The 25,428-nt window shown below is 33.6% G+C and overlaps 1 protein-coding gene across 2 annotated transcripts; it reads right to left on the bottom strand.

Annotated features, from left to right (window-relative positions):
* Positions 1–23,789, bottom strand: LOC101889119 (L-dopachrome tautomerase yellow-f2). Of its 2 annotated transcripts, none has more exons than XM_059126650.1 (6): positions 23,533–23,789; positions 2,761–3,020; positions 2,596–2,689; positions 2,337–2,538; positions 310–751; positions 1–247 (listed from the first exon to the last, which is right to left on the bottom strand). In XM_059126650.1, exons 1-6 carry the CDS (start codon positions 23,699–23,701, stop codon positions 107–109), a joined length of 1,308 nt encoding a protein of 435 aa, XP_058982633.1. In that variant the 5' UTR covers positions 23,702–23,789; the 3' UTR covers positions 1–106. The 2 variants fall into 2 exon arrangements, with proteins under 2 accessions (XP_058982633.1, XP_005181110.1); XM_005181053.4 differs by lacking the exon at positions 23,533–23,789 and adding an exon at positions 10,292–10,590.
* Between the last annotated feature and the right edge of the window lie 1,639 nt (positions 23,790–25,428).

Genomic DNA, 25,428 nt, shown 5'->3' with positions numbered 1-25,428 from the left:
TAATTTTTAAAATTAATAAGAGTTGTATATTTATCAATATGTGCTTTTTACTCTTTCTAGAATGGCTGAAAGCCCTGCACTTATTCCTTAAAAAATCTAGAAAGCCCTAGGCACAGACAGTATTACGAATTGCAACCTCGGTACTTTGCTTCCAAACTCGGAAATTGTAAACGTTTGGATCCAATGTAGAATAAATAAAAATTGGCATTGAATTGGTCATGACCCACATTGTTCCATCCTCGTCAATCTGAAATAATTTAACATTTTTAATAATTTAGTTCCATGTTATTTGGAATAACAACTACAAACCGTCAAATCGCTAGGATAAATCATGCGCTGTTCATCTTGAGCCACTGTTCCATGGTTTGAAGGATTAAAAGGCTTTTGAGTATTCCAACAACCAACTCCATTGCGTTGAATTTCAGCATAAAATACAACTCCGGTTCGTGGATCATATTCATGCATGGTTGATTGTCGCCCAGCACCTCTGCTGCCTAATAGACGAAATTCTCTATTACTCTCCGGGCGGGGAGAATTCTGTAAAACTTCATTGGAAACGACGAATTCATTGTAACTGGCCATTGCATGGAATAACACATTGCGAGAACCATCATCATTTTTAGGTGCCAGAGCAACGGAAAATATACCATCATCCCAACTGAAAACTTGACCACCGATGTTTAAGTCGCCAGCTATCGGGTCGAAGTTGAAATAGTTGTGTTGGAAACTCCACATTTCATTTTTCTCGTAACTGAAAAAATACAAAAAAACATTGAATTAGAAACAATGTATTTACGCGTCTAAAATTGCTTTAAAAATATTTTATAAGATTGCTATCGTGGTATAATGAGTACCCTACAACAAATCGATTTTAATTTTGCCTGGCTGTATGTAAAAATATTTTGTGCAAGTGTGTGTTCTATTATATAAAAATTTATTAGAAAAGTTCTCAATTTTTGTAGTGAAATAAATCTTTAGATAAAAAAGATCATGATTTTGAAAATAAATTTCAAACCATCACTCAATTTTCGTGTTTGTTTGCTAAAAATCAATGAAACAAGTTGTTTTGTTTATGTGATAATAAACAGCTTGTTGCATTTGTTTTGATAATTATTCTGACTTTCCAATCCATACAGGTAGGCCACTTTACATGCAAATTTTCCAACTTAGCCTTCTTTGTCTTCAATGTACCATGATTGCTATGCAAATAATTACAAATAACACATATTATAAAGCATTTACTTATAAATCTTTGTATGGGTTAACCTTAACAGTACAGGGTGAGGTAAAAAACTGCAACAAAGTCAAACGTCATAATTTTTACCTTTTTTTTAATTTTATTGAATAAAATTTTAGAATAAGTTTAGATTTGTTCGTACTTGTCACCTTTGACACGAATTATTGCCTTCAAACGACCAATGAAACCGTCACACGTTGTCCGAATATTTTGGCCCATTAACGGCGAAAACCTTGCTTGAGGTGATCGACACTTTGGTATTTTTTGGTGACAAATTTGCCTTCTAAAATACTCCAGACACAATAGTCCAACGGATTGGTATCCGGAGATTTTGATGGCCATTGTGCGCTGGAAATGAAGCGAGAAACTTGTAACTATTCTTGGGTGGCGCGTGCTGAGTGCGATGGTGCCGAGTCCTGTTGGAGTGTCCAAGGTCTGCGGCCAAAAGTTTTACGTGCCCAAGGCTTTAATACTACCTCCAAAATATTTTCGCAATGATATTCGGCATTTATTCTGATGCCACGGCATTTATTCTGATGCCACACCATCATCATGGCCGGCGCTTGAGTTCTGGTGGCCCACCGAAGGTGCACATTTTCAGCTGACCTCTTTGGCAAGTAAACACGATTATTTTGTTTGTTTACAAACTGCTGGACAACGAATGTTTTCTCATCGGAGAAACCCAAATTCGGCAGTTCACCACTTTTGGCCAAGCGAAACAACTCTTTAGATCTTTTGAGTCCATTTTCTTTCTGTTGCGGTGTAAGTTCTTGCACTTTTTGGAATTTCAATGGCTTTACCCCTAGCTCATTTTTCAATATTTGCCGAATGGAATATTGCAATATGTTCAGATCACTTTTCGGCCACTGCGACTCGAATTTCGATCAAGTCGCTTCTTCACTTTCTGCTGATGTTACGCTACCAGCTGTCGGACGAGTGGCTTAGAAATGACAGCAGTCTGAAGTTGGTTGCAGTTTTTTATCTCACCCTGTATATAATTGTGTAAAAAACACAAACATGTGTTAGTATGATGTTACCGTTTAAATCTTACCTGCCATAAAGCTGCAGATGTAAAAAACAATGTAACTAAAATCCTTACCTATAGACATATAGCTGACTGTTTACCAAATCTGGTACATAGGCAAAGGTCTTATCGCAACCTTTGTCAGTATCAACGGTTATACTGGCAAGACCACGACCTTCTGTTACTATAGATTCTGGAATTTCGAATCGACGAATAACACGATCAGTCTTCAAGTCCATTATCCAAATCGATGGTTTCTGTATTTGCATGCGATTATCTGAAAAGTGAACCCATTAGGATTACTTAGGAAAAAATTGTTCTCTAATTCACTCACTTGGGTATTCCAACATGCCAGTGTCAATGAACCAAAAACGGCCACAGGAATCAACTGTGGTACGATACACCGAAACTAAATTACCAGAATTACCCTGCCAAAAAAAAAAAAACATAATATGTGTTAGAGCAAAGAATTAAAATATTTTTAACAACGAAATCATACCACAAATTGATTTGTTTCAAAATCTGGATATGCCTTTAATTTTGGACTTTTCATGCTTTCATCTGCATTCATGTCAATGTAATTTAAAGTAGAAGGTATTCCCACTCTTCTACGTGGCATTGTGACAAAAAGACGCCCTTTGTAGTGTGTCACGCCCATGGGAACATTATTATAGGGTATGTATGAATGTTCCTCCCTTTCGGTACCAGATTGACGGCGGCTTCTGACACCGTGATATTGACCGGGAAAGTAAATTATACCTAAAAAAAAATAATGGGAAATTGCTTGTATTTTATTTTTGAAGGCATTCCTTGGATGTAACTTTTTACCTTCTGAAATAATATTGAAAAATTGAAGAGTTATCAAGAATGGTTTTGGTTAAAATCTTATAAAAAGTATATATTCCTCTTGTGTGAATTCCTTTATTCATATTTCGAGATACCGACAAATGTCGGTAAAATAAACAAGTAAAAAAACGGCCGGGCCGAACTTTTAGTACCCTCCACCTTAGGGTATTGAAAACATTAGAACCAATTATGATCCACAAATACAATTTTTTACCGCTATATAGGGATATACAAAAACGTGGACCTAAAAATGTTTCTTCAACGGAGCTAGAACATATAATGACCAAAAAAATGTGACTAAAACCATCAAAATACCGAATATCGGGAGATACCGTTATATGGGGCTATACTAAAGCGTGGACCTATACATAAAATGTTTCGCCACACGAACTAGGACCCATTATGACTTACAAATAACAATTCTTAGACAAATCCGTGAAAAAAATATGGTAAAAATCATCAAAATACCGAATATCGGGAGGTACCGTTATACGGGGGCAATACCAAAACGTGAACCTAAACATGCAATGTTTCGCCCCCGGAGATGGAACCTATTATGACCAACAAATACAAAATTTTAGACAAATCCATGAAATATGGGGCAAAAATCATCAAAATGCCGATTATCGGTAGATACCGTTATGTGGGGGCTATACCAAAACATCGGCCTATACATACAATGTTTCTCCACACGAACAAGGACCCATTATGACCTAGAAATACCAATTTTCAGACAAATCCGTGAAAAAGTGTAGCAAAAATCGTCAAAATACCGAATATCGGGAGGTACCGTTATATGGGGACTATACCAAAACCGATATATCTCATTTTCAATACCAACCATCCTAGATACAATACAAATTATTCTGCTAAATTTTGACACTCTAAGTCAAATAATGTGGACTGTATCGTGATTTCAACAGACAGGCGGACATCGTTAAATCGACTTAGAATTTTATGCTGATTATGAATATATATACATTATGGGGTCTACGACGAATATTTGGGATGTTACAAACGGAATGACAAAGTGAATATACCATCCATACTATGGTTACCAAAGTTGTAAGCATTTATTTTATTTGAACGATTCTTGTCGGTTATACACAAAAAACACATTCCATGATAGAATTAAGAAGGTAAAGTCATCCCACTTTCAAAAAAAAAAAAAAAAAAAAAAATATATATATATATATATATATATATATATATATATATATATATATATATATATATATATATATATATATATATATATATATATATATATATATATATTTATATTTATATATATAATGTAAAACAAACGTAACAACAACCATATTCAATTTAAGAATAACAGAAGAATGGTTCTTAAAATATTTAATGTTAATGCTTTCACATCATTCCCCAGAATGTATAGTTCTTAGCTGTAGGTCCAAATCTCTCATCGCTTCAAGCAATCGCTAGGGGATCGTGGGAAAATTAGTTTTATTGTCCTGCAGTAAAATATCATATCAAACCCATTTAAAGGCAGTAAGTTCGGCCGGGACGAACTTTGAATGCCATCCACTTGAACCATTTGGAAGAAATTTAGAAATTTTCCAAAAATAAAATCCGTTAAACATTTTGTTAAAATCATAAATACATATTGTGGTCTATTCTACGTGAGCCTACATTGGCATTGTTTGTCATAAGCCATTACCATATTTAAATTCGAAACTTAAAATAAACGGTGAATAATGTAGATAAAATCATCAACGGAGGTACCGTTATATCGGAGCTATACGAAGACCTAGACCTGCATAGCAAATGTTCTGTTACAGGCTGTAGCATCCATTACGAACTTCAAATACGTCATCTCAAACCAGTTCGGTGAGCATTGTACCTAAAATCATCAAAATACCGAATATAGGGAGGTACTAATATATGGGGCCTATACGAAGACCCGGACCTGCATAGACAATTTTCTGTCACAGACTGTAGTTCCCATTACGAACTCTAAATACCGATATTGAAACAATTCCAGTGAATAATGTCGCTAAAATCATCAAAGTACCGAATATCGGGGGTACCGTTATATGAGGGCTATACGAAGACGTGGACCTGGACAGAAAATTTTCTATCTTAGGCGGTAGTATCCATTTCGAACTTCAATTTTATCAACCTACTTCATTTCGTTCGGAAGCTAGAGTGATTTCGACCGACGAACAGACGGACGGAGGTTTTCGAGGTGTTGCAAACGGAATGACTTAATAAACTTAATATACCCTCCATACTATGGTGGAGGGTATACAAAAGGCATACCTATTGTATATCAAGAAATGGAATTAAATCACAAATCAGCTGGGGTTTCCTGATACCTGTAATAATTATATTGCCTTTCAATAATCGCATACGGCTATAATCTAAATGGCTATAATCTAATATTAAATTACATGGATTACGAAGATATACAATTTATTTGAGGTATAATCAATGGGATTATCAAATTAAACAATGCGTTTTATTAAAACATGTTCATTAGAATGACCTTACAGTATTGAAGGTTATCTCTCTAGGTTTAATAGATGCAGTGAATTACATGCACACGGCATGTTTAACAAAGTAACCCTATCCCCAAATCGGTAATGGCAACTCTTCACATTGGAAGTAATCTATCATTTTCAAATAATTTTAAAATGTAAATAATTACGCCAGACAAGTGACATATCGCTTTGTAAAATTAATTAAATGGAACAATTATTATATTATTTACACACGCATGTGTATACTGACATTTGTACACAATTAGGTTACTATATCGGTAAAGGTACAATTTTAATTTGTGCTATTTTACTAAAAATCGATAGTAGATGGTAGAATCCATGGTACAATGAAGAGAAGGTAGACCAACTTTGAAAAAATTGCAAGCATAGAGGTCTACCTGTTTGGCTTGTAATGCCAGAATTAGTATCAAAATAATAAAAAAATCAAACAACTTGTTGCATTTATTTCAAATAAATAATTGGAAACCGCGATAACTGAATGAAAGGTCAACACTTCTTTTCAAAATCGTGTACTATATATCTCTAAAGGATTATTTCGCTACAAAAACTCTAGATTTTGTCGATGAATACGTTGAAATAAACATTTTGAAAACACCCGAATTTGAATATTTTCTAAACAATTTTTTTTGTTATTGAAAAGAAAACACATACATAAACAAATAAAAATGACATATTAAGCCAAGAAAATAAAAAAAAATTTAAATCATATGTTATCATAGCCCTACCTTGATATCATTGTACCGTGGTAGAATCCATGCCGCAATTAGAGAAGGCAGATCAAAGCTACCCCATAAATATTTTTTTTCTTTTGGTGCACCTATTCTGTCAAAACATATACAAGGTTCGTATATGTGTGTAAATGGTTTTGAATAACAAAGGAAATAATTTGAAATGATTTCAAATTTTGAGACAAGAGAAATGGCTATTTCCCACGTTAAGGGACAACAAAATGTATAATTTTGGGATAAAGCAATCTTGCCCTTCTATCTTGGACTCAACTTTGTTGAGAAACCAAATATTCCATTCAAGATTTGTGAATTCTCCGCAATATAATATTTTTGTGAAAAATGTTAATAAACAAAACCAATTAAAAAGTCTATTTGACATAATTAGACTCCAGTACAGAGTTTAATTTTCCTAGTTTCCTTGAAGTTGAGTCTTTCTGAGCCATGGTAATATCCATGGTACAATAAAGCCAAGGTAAAATAAGTTGAATAATTTGCAAGAAAAGAGGCCTGTGTGTATGTATTATAAGACAGAATTACTATCAAAACTAATTCAAGAAGTTTTTTATTACCAAATAAACAAGGACTATTGTTGTATTGATTTTGAATAAATAAACAAAAAAAAAAGTGCAGAAAATAAATGAAAGGATAACATTTGTTCTATATTTCTCTAAAGATTTATTTCACTACAAAAAGTGTAAACTTTGTCCATACCATGGCTCAATAAGAAAGGTTTTTCAACTTCAATGAAACTAGAAAAATGCAACTCTGTGCTGGAGTCTTATGGTGTCATATAGACTTTTAAATATGCAGCAGTTGGTTTTGTTTATTTTTAATTTTTTTAATTCTTATATTGGGAAAAACTCGCGAAACAAGAATGGAATTACGGGGTTGCTACACAAGATGGAATCTGAAATTGTAGGACAATACAGTTTTATCACAAAAATTGTACAATTTGTCACCAATTTACGCCGAAACTTTTGAAACCAAATTTGAAATAATTTGTATTTTTTATTCAAAACAATACACGCACATACACAAAATGTGTATATGATTTGATAGAATAAGGGCAACAAAAGAAAAAAAAATGTATTTGGGGATAGCTTTGTTGTACCTTCTGTTATTGTGCCATGATTACCACTGAATTTTAATAATTTCTTGTTCCAGAACCTACAAGAACAAACTAGTTATTCAAAATTTTCCATATTATAGAAGGAAAATCGGTTATCGTAGTAAAAACTTTTACATTCTTGCAGTTCTCATGGTAAAAGAATATAGGTAGACGCATCGACACAACTGCTGGGACAATGAACTGTTGGAATTGAAAATTTTAGATGAAAAATTATTTAATTTTGTAAAAAAATTTGAAAAACGAGATCTATAATAACTTCCGAATGACGTCGTATAAGAAAAGATATTAAAATCTATTTATATTTAAAAAAAAAACTCATTTTATATCTTTCAACATATCAATGTTCCCAAATGTTGATGCATCTGCATGTATTCTTCTACCATAGCAGTTCTGGAACAGACCAATACATGCACATATTAATTCGACATGTTAAACCAGGCAAATGAAAAAATTTAAATCGATTGGTAGCAGTGACCTATCTTGATTTCATTGTACCACGGTAGAATCTATTTCTAAGCCACTCGTCCGACAGCTGTTAAAAATATTTAAGTGACAAGCGTACGAAAGAACTTTGGTGAGAATTTCCCAGAAAGAAAGTTATTCGTGATGGAATTCAGGCGTGATTTCTTAATATTTGGCTGGAAAACCACAAGTGGTTTAAAAGTTCCTACTTCAGCATTTAAATGTGAATAAATCTTTTGTATCTCGTACCATTTCTCGTTACCGTGATACTGGTAGCGTAGCCCGACGTCAAGGAAGTGGACGGAAGGAAACAGCAACATCAGCAGAAATGAAATAGCGGAATATTGCGGTATGTTCAGCAAATATTGAAAAATGAGCTCGGGTTTCAACAGGACTCAGCACCATCACACTCAGCACGCGCCACCCAAGAATGGTTACAAAATGAGGTTCCTCGCTTCATTTACCGCGCACATTGACCACCAAAATCTACGGATACCAATCCGTTGGTCTATTGTGTCTGGAGTATTTTGGAAAGCAAGGTTGACACTAACAAATACCAAACTGTCGATCACCTCAAGCAAGCGCCTCGTCGGGAATGAGCCAAAATACCGCAGAGCAACATTCGGGCAGTGTGTGACGGTTTCATTGGCCGATTGAAGGCCATAATTCGTGCCAAAGATGACCAATTCGAACAAATCTGAACTTATTCTAAAATTTGATACTATTTCCGACATTTTTTGCTTTCATTCAATAAAATTTAAAAAAAAGTGTACAAATTATGGCGTTTGACTTTGTTGCAGTTTTTATACCCTCCACCATACATAGTATGGAGGGTATATTAAGTTCGTCATTCCGTTTGTAACTCTTCGAAATAATCATTTTAGACCCAACAAAGTATATATATTCTTGATCAGCGTAAAATTCTAAGACGATTTAGTCCGTCCGTCTGTACGTCTGTTGTAATCACGCTACAGTCTAAACAAATTAAGATAGGAAGCTAAAATTTTGCACAGATCTCTCTTTTGTCTGCAGGCAGGTCAAGTTCGTAGATGGGCTATATCGGTCCACTATATCGTATAGCCCCCATATAACGGTAACCTCCTCCTCAATGGAATTGTCTGAAAATTCCCACAAGTAGTTCCTTGTGAATACTTTATCCCCTGAGAGAGAATTGTCTATATAGGTCCACGATATCGTATATCCCCCATATAACGGTACCCCCGATATTCGGTATTTTGATAACTTTACCCACATTTTTCAACGGAATTGTCTGAAAATTCACACAAGGAGTTCCTTGTGGGTACTTTATACCTCGGCAGAGAATTATCTATATAGGTCCACGATATCGTATATCCCCCATATAACGGTACACCCGATATTCGGTATTTTGATAACTTTACCCACATTTTTCAACACAAGGAATTCCAAGTGGGTACTTTATACCTCAGTACAGAATTATCTATCTAGGTCCACGATATCGTATATCCCCCATATAACTGTACCCCCCTATATTCGGTATTTTGATAACTTTACCCATATTTTTCAACGGAATTGTCTGAAAATCCACACAAGGAATTCCAAGTGGGTACTTTATACCTCAGCACAGAATTATCTATAAAGGTCCACGATATCGTATAGCCCCCATACTTTTTTACTTGTTTATATCTCACCCTGAGATGCAACTAGATTTACCATACAAAAATCAACTAGATTTACCATACAAAAATGGATATTCTCACGACCGGATTTATTTTAAAGTCGAAAATGTTTCCTCAACAATACCAATACCGAAGGTCACCACTGTGAATAAACAATTATTTTTCAACGTCAATTGTGTCAATATTACCTTAATTATTGACAATAATATTCAAAATTAATTTCGAAAAATTTCCAATTCTGTCGAAATTAAAACTTACAGCCTTTGGGAAAAATAAATTATTGCGTTTTGGAATAAAAACTCAGCCGTACTTTGTTGTTGCATTTGTTATTAGAAGTTACAAGACTCAAACTTCAGAGCTGCTTTTTCCGCATTTGATAAATATAACCTACTTAGTAATTATTGTATCATACTATGCCTGAGACAAATAGTTTGAAAAGGGACATTTTCTAAGTGTACGCATTTTAAATTTGTCGCCCAAGTTAGAATTCTCTGTAAATTAGTAAAACAATAACATAACTCAAATAACTTAAATAAAACTGCTTAAAATATTATAATATATATTAGAGAAAAACAACAATGACTGCAATAATTATGGCATAAGAGACATCTAACTCCAATATTGAAAATTAATCACAAATCAATTTTTAACCAAATCTATTTGCATTAAAGCTAGTTACCTGGATTTCGGTAATTTGATGGCGGTTTCGTTGTTGCAGACAATAGCTGAGGATTACTTCCCCGATTGTAAAAGTCAATTTGCTTCCACTTGAACACCTCCATTAACCCATCAGCCTTAACGTGTGACCACAAACAATAGATAATTACAAACCACAGTACCACCGAATAGCACTTCATATTGAAAATGAAATTGAGATCGTTGGCCGACCGTCAGATTTTGTTATTAAAAACGACAACAAATTCTCAGTATTGTCTGGGCAAGCGATGAATATTAACTAAATATTCAAAACAAAATCTATATTCAGTGATGGGAATCAAATTGACAAGTGAGATGAGCATTATTGAAAAGATACACATGGATTAATAAATAATCGAACACAAACACACACACACACTCCATAACGACAAACACACATATATATGTATGTGGCTACCTTTTTAAATAGAGCTGTCGATTTCGATGTTTACAAAACTAGATTTGTAGTCGAGTGAAAAATGTCTGGAATTTCAAAAATTTTAAAATAATATAAATAAAAATGTTACAGCGCGTTTAAATACAATATTAATACAACGCTTTAAACAATGTTTACATATAAAATCTCTACCCGGGTTAAACCTGATAATCAATCATAAATAATTGTTGAATACATAAAACATGATATGTCAAATATTATAATATTTTTTTTTTTAATCGATTTTTATAAGTTTTCTTATACGACACTAATCGAAGGTTGTTATGGTATGCTTTTTTTAAAAATTTTTAACAAATGTCAATAATTTTCCATTTAAAATTTTCAATTCCAAAATTGATATGACAGTTCATTGACATTCTCATAACATAAAATATACATAAAATTTTTTTGATTGGTCAATTATCTGTGTTTATCAGGTTAGAGATCTCGTATGTTAACATGTAGTAGACCCCATAAAGTATATATATTCATGATCAAAATAAAATGCCATGTCGATGGCTAACAATTGGTATTACGGTAACCAACGATATTGTGTATTTTGACAATCCTACTCGAAAACTTTACCGCATTCGCCAACCGATCTTACTGGTATTTGTAGTTTAAAGTGGAATATGTTTTGAATCCACATACTTTTATATTAAAAACAAGTAAAAAAGATGTAAAAGTAAAGTTGAATACCCTCCACCATTTGGTACAAATTTGTCAATTTTCAAAAAATAAAATGCATTTAAAATTCTGTTAAAATCTTAAAAATACGGATTGTAGCCGTATATTAGGGTCTATACGACGACGTGGACCTGCATAGGCAATTTTTGTCATAAGCTATTATAATATTCAAATGCTAAACTTGAAAAAAATCTGTTTATAATGTAGCTAAAATAAATAAAATACCGAATATAGGGAGGTACCATACGTGGACCCATGGTACAATGAAGAGAAGGTAGGCCAACTTTGAAAAAATTGCAAGTATAGAGGTCTACCTGTTTGGCTTGTAATGTCAGAATTAGTATCAAAACAATAAAAAATCAAACAACTTGTTGCATTTATTTTGAATAAATAATTGAAAACCGCGATAACTGAATGAAAGGTCAACACTTCTTTTCAAAATCATGTACTATATATCTCTAAAGGATTATTTCGCTACAAAAACTCTAGATTTTGTCGATGTATACGATGAAATAAACATTTTGAAAACACCCGATTTTGAATGTTTTCTGAACATTTTTTTGTTATTGAAAAGAAAACACATACATAAACAAATAAAAATGACATATTAAGCCAAGAAAATAAAAAAATTTAAATCATATGGTATCATAGCCCTACCTTGATATCATTGTACCGTGCGTGGACATGCGCAGACAATCTCCTGTCATATGCTGTAGTATCCATTTTGAACTTCAAATACAAAATTTGAAACAATTTCGGTAAATAATGTCGCTAAAATCATCAAAATACCGAATATCGGAAGGTACCGTTATGTGGGTGCTATACGAAGACGTGGACCTACATGGCTAATTTTCTGTCTTAGGCTGTAGTATCCATTACGAACTTCAAATACCTAATTTGAAACAATTTCGGTAAATAGTGTCGCTAAAATCATCAAAATACCGAATATCGGAAGATACAGTTATATGGGGGCTATACGAAGACGTGGACCTACATAGCTCATTTTCAATACCAAAAGTCCTGCAGACATAATACACATTTGAGTAAGTTTTTATCAACTTACTTCATTTCGTTCGGAAGATAGAGTGATTTCCACAGACGGATAGACGGACGGACATTGAAGAATCGACATAGAATATTATGCTGATCAAGAATATATATACTTTGTGGGGTCTAAAATGTATATTTCGAGGTGTTGCAAACGGAATGACAAACTTAATGTACCCTCCATACTATGGTGGAGGGTATAAAAATGTTCTTGTCGCAAAGTAATTATGTTTAATACCATCATTGTCGTTTTTGGATAAACAAACGTTGTTCAAAGTAATAATTTTAATTTAATAATTTTAATTATTATTTGGAAAAAAGATGCAAGAATAATTATTATTTTGAACAAGGTTCAAGGTTATTTTGAACAAGGTTCAAGAATAATAATTAAAATGAAATAAATTATCTTTTTAAATTATATATGTTAGTTCAAACAATCAAAGCAATTCCTTATAACTATGATAGAAATAAGAAGGTATCGTCGTAAAATGATATGTTTGCATTTTTCTTTTTTTTTTTTCAAAATTATACAAGTGACAACATCTCATTGTCAAAAGGGTTATTTAAAATTCCATTGCATGTTCCCAATTCAAAGATACAACGTGTTTTCTATTTAGTTGAATACACAAATCAGAGATGGGAGCTATGCAGTAAAATTTGACAAAATAAATTACAGAAAATTTATAGATGGGAATGCTTATTTGAAATGAATTTACCTTCTTAATCTTTCCTGAAATAGGCCTGGGATGTGCCCTATCTTGTTTTCAATGGTACAATGGTTTATCCGTTATCAAGTACTTTTATAAAAGCTCTAATATAATGAAGAACATGTTTAAAACATACCATATTTATATCATAAAACATTTTATTAAATGTTTAACTCATATGCATATGGAGGGCTAGACAGCATTATACATAGGTACCCACTATTATATTTCAAGTTATAAGTTATATTATTTCAAGTACAAAATTTCTTCTAGGTTATTGTTGAATCAAAACGAGATTTTTAAATACGTGAGATCTTGATATTCTTCTCAATCGACATCTCTAGATGGCACACACATACTTTATTCTATTTGTACCCCTAAATGAACTTTACGATTAGATGAACAAATACTGAGGCTGATTGTTGATAAGCGTGTTCTAACATCTTTAAAAGAAACAAATAAAACTAAATCTCAAAATCAATATTGACTTATAATTATTTCCAAGCTGTGAGAAAATATGAATTTATTTAAAATCTACGTATATGTTTGCAACATTTTCCCCATCGTAGGGGTTTTTTGCATTTCCTATATTTATGGACTCAAGTGCATGTTTTCCAAAAAAAAAAAACTCGTATGCATGAACAATTATTTACAAGCTGTGAGAAAATATAAATTTATTTAAAATCTACGTATATGTTTGCAACATTTTCCCCATCGTTGGGGATTTTTTGCCTTTCCTATATTTATGGACTCAAGTGCATGTTTTCCAAAAAAAAACTCGTATGCATGAACAAAAGCGATTAGGCACACCCTGACCTACGTCAGAAAATTATGCAGCCACCATGGTACAATAATTTATCAGCGGTTCGATTCTTAAATGAAATAGGTAACGACAGAAATAATAATAAATATCACTAATAGTATTTTTTTTTTTTAATATTTTAATATTTTTTTAATATTTAAAAAAAGAAGACACGTTAATCGGCGTTTTCAAAGTTTGCATCGAAAAGTCACTTAATTAGAGGGCTAAGTTTCCTCCTCGTCGTCAGATAAAAATAGAGGAATATTTTGGTCGAAAATTGTATCCCTCAAGCGAGTCAACAACGGGGTTTGTTGGTCCTTTTTTTAATTATTCCTTTAAAATGGATCTTATCAAGTCAAAATATTCCACAAAATTATTAGCCAAGAAAACATTTGTAGAATAAGAAACACATTTTAGGGTTAAAACCGCACTTTGCGTGAATTTGTGCAATCATTTAAGCCATAGCGTCATTTTAAAAATATGAGTGCAAAAGCACAATATTTTTCATCAAATTTTATTATAAGTCACCAAAAAAATCTGTAATATAGTCGTATTTTTAAGGAGGTAAAGCAGTTTCCATGGCCAAATTACAAAGGTAATTTCGTGCAATCATACTATTTTATACCCTCCACAATACATGGTATGGAGGGTATATTAAGTTCGTCATTCCGTTTGTAACTCATCGAAATAATAATTTTAGACCCAACAATGTGTAATATTCTTGATCAGCGTAAAATTCTGATTCCAAAGCATTCGATAAAGTTAATCATAAATTATTACGATTAAAACTTAAAAATATTGGATTTACAAACAGAAGTTCCAACTGGCTTTTCTCATACCTACGAAATAGAACAGAAAAAGTATGTTTTAAAAATGCCATTTCGAAGAGTATGGTTTCTTCTGGAGTCTCACAAGGAAGTCATCTAGGACCACTCCTATTTTCTTTATTTATAAATGATCTACCTTCATCTATAAAATTTTCAAATATTTTAATGTATGCCGACGATGTGAAAATATTTCTTAGCATTTCGGAGACATGTAGGAACCATTTGCTTCAAAATGATTTGAATTCGTTTGTTAAGTGGTGCAGTATTAATTATGGACATTAATTATTCAAAATGCAAACTTATGAGATTCATAAGAAAAAAATTATTGGATACTTGTTACACACTCGGTGACTATTCTCTGGAAAAAGTTGATACATTCTTTGATCTTGGAGTCGTATTGGAATGTAAACCTAACTTTAATTCTCATATTTCTGTTTCTTTAAACAAAGCAAAATCAGTTCTCGGCTTCGTGAAACGTTGGAGTAAGGAGTTTAAGTTACAAAAAATTTATACATGTCAATTGTTCGGCCAATTTTGGAATACTCTTCGGTCATATGGGATCCTATTTATAAAACACACAGCGACCGAATCGAATCTGTTCAAAAACAATTTCTACTTTTCTGTCTACAAAGTTTGAACTATTCATATGATAATCTTCCACCATACAGTGATAGACTCTCACTGATCAAGCTGCCAACTCTGGAAAGCCGTAGAGGAATGCTAAATGTCTCATCTTTTATAACGTGGTTATGGGTGATATTTCTGCTGGTTTTCTTGTTAACAACATTAATTTTAATGTTCCTCAACGTACTACCCGCCACTCCACTAGCAATTCAATTATCCAGAATGAGCTTTGCAAATGCTGATCCTTTTACAAGAATGTCAAAAGATTTAAAATGCGTTAAACTTTTATTGATTTTACAATGGGTCTTAATACTATAAAAAGAAAAATAATAATGTTTTTAAATTTTTAATTTTAATTATACAATTATTATTTATGTACATATATAGTCTGTAAGGAATTATTCATAGACTAATAGATTAAATAAATATATCCAAATAAATATAATTTTAGCCCTGTCCGTCCACACAAGGAGTTCTTTGTGAGTACTTTATCCCCTGGAAGAGTAATATATATATAGGCCCACGATATCGTATAGCCCCCACATAACGGTACCCCTCCCCCCGATATTCGATATTTTTAAGATTTTAACAACATTTTTAATAGATTTTATTTTATTTATTATTTTTTTTTTTTTGAAAATTTCCTAATTCTTCCCAAATGGTGGAGGGCATTCAAAGTTCGGTCCGGCCGAACTTACTGCTTTTTTACTTGTTTCATTTGATATACCTTCATTGTCAAATTTATATTATATATCACAATAAATGTGAAATTGTGTGAAGATATATATGGGAGCTATATCCAAATCTATAGTGTATACCAAATGTCGTTGTTGTGGAGAGTGTTTTACAGGTGTGGGGGTCTAAAATACAAAATCGGATGGAACATATATATGGGACCTATAGCTGTATCTTAACCGACGTTCACCAAATTTCATACACTTTCTTACAGGCTAAATTCGGTATTATGTGCCAAAATTCATTCAATTCGGGTTCATAATAATCATTTGGTGCGCTATAAACTTTAAATCGAGTAAAGATATATATGGGAGCTATATCCAAATCTGAACTGATCTCGATAAAATTTGGCAAACATATTTCTGAGAAATTTAAAAACCCGGATGAAGAATATATATGGAACCTATAACTAGATCTGAACCGATTTCCACCAAATTAGACACATTTATTTCTATGCTCAATTTGGTAATATGCAACAAATTCCATCCAACTTGGCCTAATATTACACGAAGATATATATTGGATTGGGGTTCGTTCTTGGGCCAAACAAAATATTTGTGCGATCGGGTATATGTAGAACTGGCACATATCGTGTGACACATGGACGATATTTAAGTTGTGAAATACATCAGTTAATTACACACCATGATAGAAGAATACAGGTAGATGCATCAACACTCGCAAATATTGATATGCCAAAAATTTTTTAAAACTATAGGTACTAAATCGATTTAAAAATATTTTCTTATACTCAAATAACACATATACAAACTGTGTAAATGTTTTGACAGATCAGAGGCACCAAAAATGCATATTGTTGTTGCAAAATAGTCAGGCTTTAGAAAATTTTCAAAAAGAATTTTAGTTATATTTAATTCATAGGTTCCTCTTCCATTGAGCTTGCGATCTCGTCACTTAGGTAAAAAAAGTTTTTCGTTATAGGAGTTTTTTTAATAACTCCTGGGGAGAATATCACAGACAAAAAACATGGGAACTGGTGAGGATTGGTGACATATTTGGAAACCTAGCTATAGTAAACATATGATTGCATAACTTTACCTTCTTAGTTCTACCATAAGTCCAAGATGGAAGGACAATATTGTCTATCCCAAAATTGTACAGTTTGCTGCCCATTCACATCGAAAGTAAGAATGTATGTTGCAGTTGAATTTGAAATAGTTCCAAATTATTTTCTTTGCTATTTAAAATATAACACACATAACCAAACTGTGTATGTATGTTGACAGAATAGAGACTCCAAAAAAAGAAGATTTAGTAGGCAGATCTATTCTACATTCTATTATTGTTCCATGAGTGCAATCACAATTACTCTGTTCCCTGTTGTATATCAAGAAATGGTATTAAATCGCAAAATGTCATATCGAATTTGACACTCAGAAATGGTTCAAAATGTAAAGAAGCTACTTGATCGAAACCCGCGTCGTAGTGGCCGAAAAATGGCTCGTGAGCTGAACATACAGTGGTGGCCATATCATATGCAACTGAAATCTAACCTTTACCAAAAACCGTGAAAAATTTTTCTGAAAACAAAATTATGCAATTATTTTTTTAAATATTATTTTTTATTGCTTGTAGTTTAAGAAAAAAACATATACTCCATAGATATTCAATTCATTTATAAAAAAAAATTAGAAAAAGATATTCAGTCTTATTATGAAGTGGCCAAAACATATGCAACTAATTAAATCGAGCTCAGTAAAGTGCAAATAAAGTTAATATTTTGTTGCAAATCCGTTGTTGTCGATTACAGCCTGACATCTTCGAGGCATTGACGCTATAAGATTGTCAATGACGCTTTTTGGGATTGATTTCCAGGCATCTTCCAGCCGGCAAAATAAAACATCTAAACTTGTACAATTTTCTCGATCAATTTTTTTGTTTACGATTTCCCACAGGTTCTCTATTGGGTTTAAATCTTGGGATTGGGGTGGCCATTCCATTACCGTAACTCTATTATCGGCAAACCACGATTTGACCACCTTCGAAGCGTGTTTGGGGTCGTTGTCCTGTTGAAAGACCCACCGCAATGGCATATTATATTCTGCGAATGGGAGCATTACCCTTTGCAATATGTCTTTATACATAAATCTATCCATAATACCAACAATTCTATGTAGGGGGCCAACTCCAGCACCAGAAAAACAACCCCACACCATTATATTGCCCCCTCCATGCTTGACCGTTTTTTTACAGTAACGTGCTTCGAGTCGTTTTCCTTCTGGTCGCCTTACATAGCACATGCCATCGCTACCAATGATGTTAAATTTGGACTCATCACTAAATAATATAGTTCTCCATTTACTCTCTGTCCAATTTATATGAGCTTTAGCAAATTCCAAACGCTTTTTCTGGTTTCGCTTCGATATCAGTGGTTTTTTTGCAGGACGTCTTGCGCAGAGGGAGGCTTGTAAAAGTCTTCTACGGATGGTGCGAGCAGAAACTGGCAACTGAAATCTTTCCACTATCTTAGAGGAAGATATAAATGGGTCTTTTTTCACGTGTCTGATTATTAATTTGTCCGTCCGATCGCTTGTTTTTCGACTTCGACCACCACGGTGTATAACAGAGACTTGTGAATTTTTTTTGTAATTATTAATGATGCGCGATATGGAGCTTTTATGAACGGTATATTTCTCGGCAATACATTTCTGTGATAATCCAGAAGAATACGCAGTCACAATTCGTTGTCTGAGCTCAAATCCAAATTTATCGCGTGCCATTTTTGACCAAACTCTATTGTAGCCTTGTGAAAAAACAACGCAATAAAAATGTGAAGGTAGCTTTAAATCTCTTTACGCAGTGTCTCTAGCTAATAATAAGAAGAACAATAGAACAAAGGAAATTGTAAAAATGCCGTTATTTAAACCAAATATATAAAGTTGCATATGTTTTGACCACACCAAATTTCATATTTGTCAACAAAACACCTGTGAACATAGAGATATAAACAAAAGCTGCACATTTTGATAATAATTTGAAATCGTAAGAACGTATTGACTATAATTAACCCATCTTTATATACTTCGTTGTGAAATTTACAAATTTATATAGCCTTTTAACGTAGATGAATCTTAGTTGCATATGATATGGCCACCACTGTATCTCAATATTCCATTCGGCAAATATTGAAAAATGAAATTCCAAAAAACTGTAAGAACTTCCACTATAACAGTAAGAAACAAGTAAAAAAGCTGTAAGGTCGGCCGGGCTTTTAATACCCTCCACCATTTGGTACAAATTTGGCAATTTCCAAAAAATAAAATCCGTTAAAAATTCTGTTAATATCTTAAGAATGCCGAATGCTTATACGACGACGTGGGCCTACATAGGCAACTTTTGTCATAAGTTATTACAATATTTAAATGCGAAACTTGAAGAAAAATCAGTTTATAATGTAGCTAAAATCATTAAAATACCGTATATGGGGGGTACCGTTATATGGGGGCTATACGAAGACGTGGACCTGCACAGACAATTTTCTGGCATGGGTTGAAGCATCCATTACGAACTTCACATGCCGTATTTGAAACAATCCCGGTAAACAATATCGCTAAAATCATCAACATACCGAATATCGGGGGGTACGGTATATGGGGGCTATATGAAGACTTGAACCTGCACAGATAATTTTCTGTCTTGGGCTGTAGTATTCATTACGAACTTCAAATGCCAAATTTGAAACAATTCCGGCGAATAATGTCGCTAAAATCATCAAAATACTGAATATCGGGAGGTACGGTTATACGGGGGCTATATGATAACTTGGACCTACATGGCCCATTTACGATAGCGTGATTACAACTGACAGACAGACAGACATGACTAAATCGTCTTAGAATTTTACGCTGATCAAGAATATATATACTTTGTTGGGTCTGACATGAGTATTTCGAGGAGTTACAAACGGAATGACAAAATTAATATACCCTCCATAGTATGGTGGAGGGTATAAAAATAGACTCAAAAGTGCTAAAGAGTTGCTTCGCTTGGCCGAAAGGAGAAAACATTCGTTGTCCAGCAGTTTATAAACAAACAAAATGATCGTGTTTACTTGCCAAAGAGGTTAGCTGAAAATGTGCACCTTCGGTTGGTCACCAGAACTCAAGCGCCGGCCATGGTGATGGTGTGGGCCGATAGTCGCTCTCCGCTCGTATTAACCGGCCGTGGTATCAGAATAAATGCCGAATATTATCGCGAATATATTCTCGAGGGTGTTTTAAAGCCTTGGGCACGCAAACATTTTGGCCGCAGACCTTGGACATTCCAACAGGACTCAGCACCATCGCACTCATCACGCGCCCCCCAAGAATGGTTACAAAATGAGGTCCCTCGCTTCATTTCCAACGCACAATGGCCACCAAAATCTCCGGACACCAATCCGTTGGTCTATTGTGTCTGGAGTATTTTGGAAAGCAAGGTTGGTACTAAAGGGCTGCAAATGTGACAATTTTCTCTATTTATGTCATGGAGAGAAAACGCTCGTCATGTTGTGCCCTGTTTGATCAAACGCATAACAGTACGTGACATCCAACCAAATGCTCGATGTTTCGTCATGTCGGTCACACTCAAACCCAGCGTCATAACATGTAATGACCAATAAAAGGGAATGTTGAATAGTGTGTCATACAAAAATGTTCTATCAAAAAAACAACAACAATTATGAAACAACTGCCAACGAAAAAGACACACGCGTGATGAAGGCAAAGCGCAATCGCTACCTGCTTTTCCGATATGTGAAAGAATATTTTTTTTGTAATAATTTCTTGGCGAATACTAAAATATTAAAGGCACTTCTAATTGGTCCACACAAAATTTTCACATTTCGTGGTTATTGACGAAACAATCTAAAATGTTAATCCTTATAAAAAACAATAATCTCCTGAAAAAATTTCTTATTTTGATTATAATTTCGTAAATGTTTGCCTCTGGTAGTGATGTGTAAATGAGAATGAGTGCTACTGTAATTCACGTAACAACACTATATACCTCCATTGTTCAATTCTGTGCATATTCTGTTATTGAATGATAGTCAAATCTCTGCCCACAAACTTTAATTTTAAAAGAACACTTTATGTAGATAGAAAATAGGCAAACAATATTTACCTCTTTTTTATGACCAACATTTTATGATAATCAACAATAAATTGGGATTGTTCAGTAAATATTTCATTTTTTCTATTCATTTGTTGATGTCTATGCACATTTTGTTATTGAACTCAATTTTATATTTACGCGGTGTTTGTTACTTCAAAATTACAGCGCACACAAAAACACATCCTCACCGTCGAAAGTAACACACACACTCTCTCAATGACGATGACACGGTTCGATGTCATCGTTGACACCCTGCATTTATGGAGAACACCATGCAAATATTCGAGTCAGCCATGCCACGATCGAACCTTAGACAATGGCACACATGAATCAAAATTGGGGATGTTGTTGGTTGTCATTGCCTATCAAATACATAGCGCATGATTGAGTAGACAAAGTCAGTGTGTCGAAAAAAGCATAATTCATACAATTCGTCTTGTGCAGGCCTTTAGTTGGTACTAAAAAATACCACGATTGCCTCAAGCAAGTGCTTCGACGGGCATGGGCCAAAATACCGCAGAGCAACATTCGGGCAGCGTGTGACGGTTTCATTGGCCGTTTGAAGGCCACAATTCGATTATTCCAAACTTATTCTAAAATGTGATGCTATTTCCAACATTTTTTACTTTCATTCAATAAAATTAAAAAAAGGAAAATTATGGCGTTTGACATTAGGTGTGTCTGGTTACTTTTCCTGCAGGAATTGTCCAGTAACTTCTTTCTGAGAGGAAAATGCAAGGAAAATGCGAAAAGTAAACAGACGGTATTCCTGCAGAAGCTTGCAACTAATCAGCTGATCAAATCAAAACAAATCAATTTGTCCCCCATAAGGAGAATTAAAACAAAGGAAGCAATACTAATTTTACAAGTTTTTGAATAAAAATGTTGGAAATAGTCTTTTATTTTCTTATTACATATTAACATTTACGTTTTTCACATTTTGTAAAGTTTTTCTCCAAAAACTATTAGTCTTGCTAATTCCAAAAAAAAATTTTCAAATTGAAAGCACAAAAATAAATAAACAAACAATAGAAAACATCTGATTGAATGTCGATGAATGAGAAGAAGAAGAGTTGCAAGTGATTGCAAGAAGAAATTTTTCCAGCAAGAATTTGCAAATTCTCACTGAAAGAACTGTCAAAATTTCTCTCTCCAACTGCTCTCTTTTGCAGAACTTTTGGGTTAACAGACGACTTCCAGTAACAATTTGTAACAATTGTTACAAATTTTAGGGTAACCAGACACACCTATTATTGCAGTTTTTTCCCATCATGTAAAGTGGAACGCGTTTGAATTCAACGTCTCCATTGTACAATGCATGCATTCAAGTGTTTCATATCAACAATTTTGAGTCATATGTAAATGGTAATTTTGATACACACACAGAAATACACATAATAATAATAGTGACAGCACATATGTAAAATCCATTCCGTCTGATAATTACTTTAGGTGATACAGTATGATAATCTATTCTCGTCAAAACTCAGCTTTTTAATTCAAAATATACAAAAAAATATTTATATTTTGACAAAATATAACATCAAAATGTAACATTTCTGAAATATAATTCAGCATTCTCTTCTTTTTTCATGGAATCCTTGTGGAAAACCTTTGACAGCAAGAGAATATTAAAGGTGAGAATACATAAAACGCTTTTTTTGCTGGCTTAAGTCATCGGCTGGCTTCTTTAGAAAATAACAAAGGAGTCTAGGTCCGAAATCTAACTAAGTTAACCAAAAATTTTTTGTTCCTCTTCAAAGAAGCTAGTCGTTGACTCAATCCATTGGAAAAAGCAATTTATGTATTTTCACCTTAACACTTCTATCCTTGTCATTCTAAGGTTGTCATTCCGTTTGAAACACCTCGAAACCACAAAGTACATATATTTTTGATCAGCATACAATTCTATGTCGATTTAGCAATGTCCGATAGTCTTTCCGTCTATACCTCTGTCCATCTGTGGAAACCACTCTAGCTTCCGAACGAAGTTCGAAATGGATACTACAGCCTATGACAGAAAATTGTCTGTGCAGGTCCACGTCTTCGTATAGTCCCTATATTCGGTATTTTTAAGATTTGAACAGAATTTTTAACGGGTTTTATTTTTTCTGAGAATTGCCAAATTCGATCCAAATGGTGGAGAGTATTTAAAGTTCCCCGGCCCGGCCGAACTTACAGCTTTTTTTCTTGTTTTTTATTAAATTAATTTATCCTTAGATAATATTAAACATGGATATTTACCCCGGTTGGTAAAGTTCTCTTGTTGCTGAATTTGGGTGGAAATCGCCGGATTAGTTCCACGATTATAATAGTCTATTTGTTTCCATTGAAACATTTCAGTTAATCCATCGGTATATGCTTGACCCAGCAAACACGAGACACACATCCAATACCACAAAGCTATTTGCATTTTGATACTGCAATTTTTGTCTTTACACGCACTTTGCTACCAACAAACAATCCGAAGTTCTCTACCCGAAGTATTATCAACAACTAAAACTATTATGCAGGCTAAAACAGCGGACAAGATATAAAGTTGTCCAGTAAAGTTTTCTTGTAGTTTTTTTTTTGTTTTTGTTGTATGAGGAGATACATGCATGCATTTGAATGCATACGTATTCAGAAGTTGTTCCTAAATGATGGGAGAACACAGTGTTGGTATAGAGAAACAGCAACAGGGACCAGTCCTTAATCTATGGTATTTGCCTGTGGATCTTAATTGTAACATTGTGGTTATGGATGGTCATTTGCAAGTTTTATGCCTACAAATGCATGTATGTATGTTGTAACGATGAGAACAAGTAATTTAAAGCCGCAACAATTTATTCACTCTCGTTTTAGAATTTCACTTTGAATTTATTCCACCTCGAGTTTCTTGAAACGTACGAACTTGTATTCTTTAAGTCAAAATGTAGCCAAGGGCGAGTGTACGTGAAATGATCGTAGTTGGGTCGATTAGGCTAGGCAAGCAGAATTAGGATGGCATTATTACAAATCATAAGCCACTTCTAAACCTTTTCCCGTGTTATTTGAATTGGGCTTTTTATACCCTGCACCATAGTATGGAGGGTTTGTCATTCCGTTTGTAACACCTCGAAATATACATTTTAGACCCCACAAAGTATATATATTCTTAATCAGCATAAAATTCTATGTCTATGACTGCAGGACTTTTGGTATAGAAAATGGGCCATGTAGGTCCATGTTTTGGTATAGCCCTCGTATAACGGTACCTTCCGATATTCGATACTTTGATGATTTTAGCGGCATTTCACTGGAATTTTTTCAAATTTGGTATTTGATGTTCGTAATAGATACCACAGCCTATGACAGAAGATTGTCTGTGTAGGTCCACCTCCTTGCATAGCCCCCATATAGCGGTACCTCCCGATATTCGGTATTTTGATGATGCAGATTTAAGTCATCGTATAGACCTAATATAACGGCTATATTCGGTATTTTTTAATATTTTAACAAAATTTTTAACGGATTTAATTTTTTTTTTTTTTAATTTGCCAAACTCGTTCCAAATGGGGTAGGATATTCAAAGTTCGACTCCGCCGCCGCCTGTTTACTTGTTTGAAAATACTCAAAATGCGGCAAATTCCCGAACACCGGGAAGTACCGTTATCTGTGGGCCGAAAAAAGTGGTGACTATTAAGAAATCAAAATGAGAAATTAAAAAAATCAAAATATAGAGGTCCATATGGCGTGGGCCAAAAAAGGTGGTACCTATTGTGCACTTCAAATACATACTTTAAAACAATTCCGTACAAAATATGGCAAAAATCATATATAATGATGGAAACGTGATTATTCTCAGATTTAAAGGTGCAAATCTTAAAAATCTTTGTACATTATATTTTAATTTTTTATACATTATATTTAATGAATTTGAAAACTAAATATAAATAACGGAAAAATATGCTTACCTCGAGAATGACATAATTTCTGGAGCATTAACTAAACATTTCAACACTTCTCAAACAACTGGCTACATAATTCACTTCTGCCAATTTTGTTTAAAATGAACGGCAATTGTCATTTCACTGACAGTTTGCACCAAAAGCATTGTTAAATTTAAATCATTTCTTCTTAATAAACAAATTGACCCATAGAAAATGGCTAAAAAAAATG

This window comes from Musca domestica, unplaced genomic scaffold (genome assembly GCF_030504385.1).
Source record: "Musca domestica strain aabys unplaced genomic scaffold, Musca_domestica.polishedcontigs.V.1.1 4, whole genome shotgun sequence".
Lineage (NCBI taxonomy): Eukaryota > Metazoa > Arthropoda > Insecta > Diptera > Muscidae > Musca > Musca domestica.
Note: the sequence above shows the minus strand (reverse complement) of the source record. Positions and strands in the feature narration are given on the sequence as shown.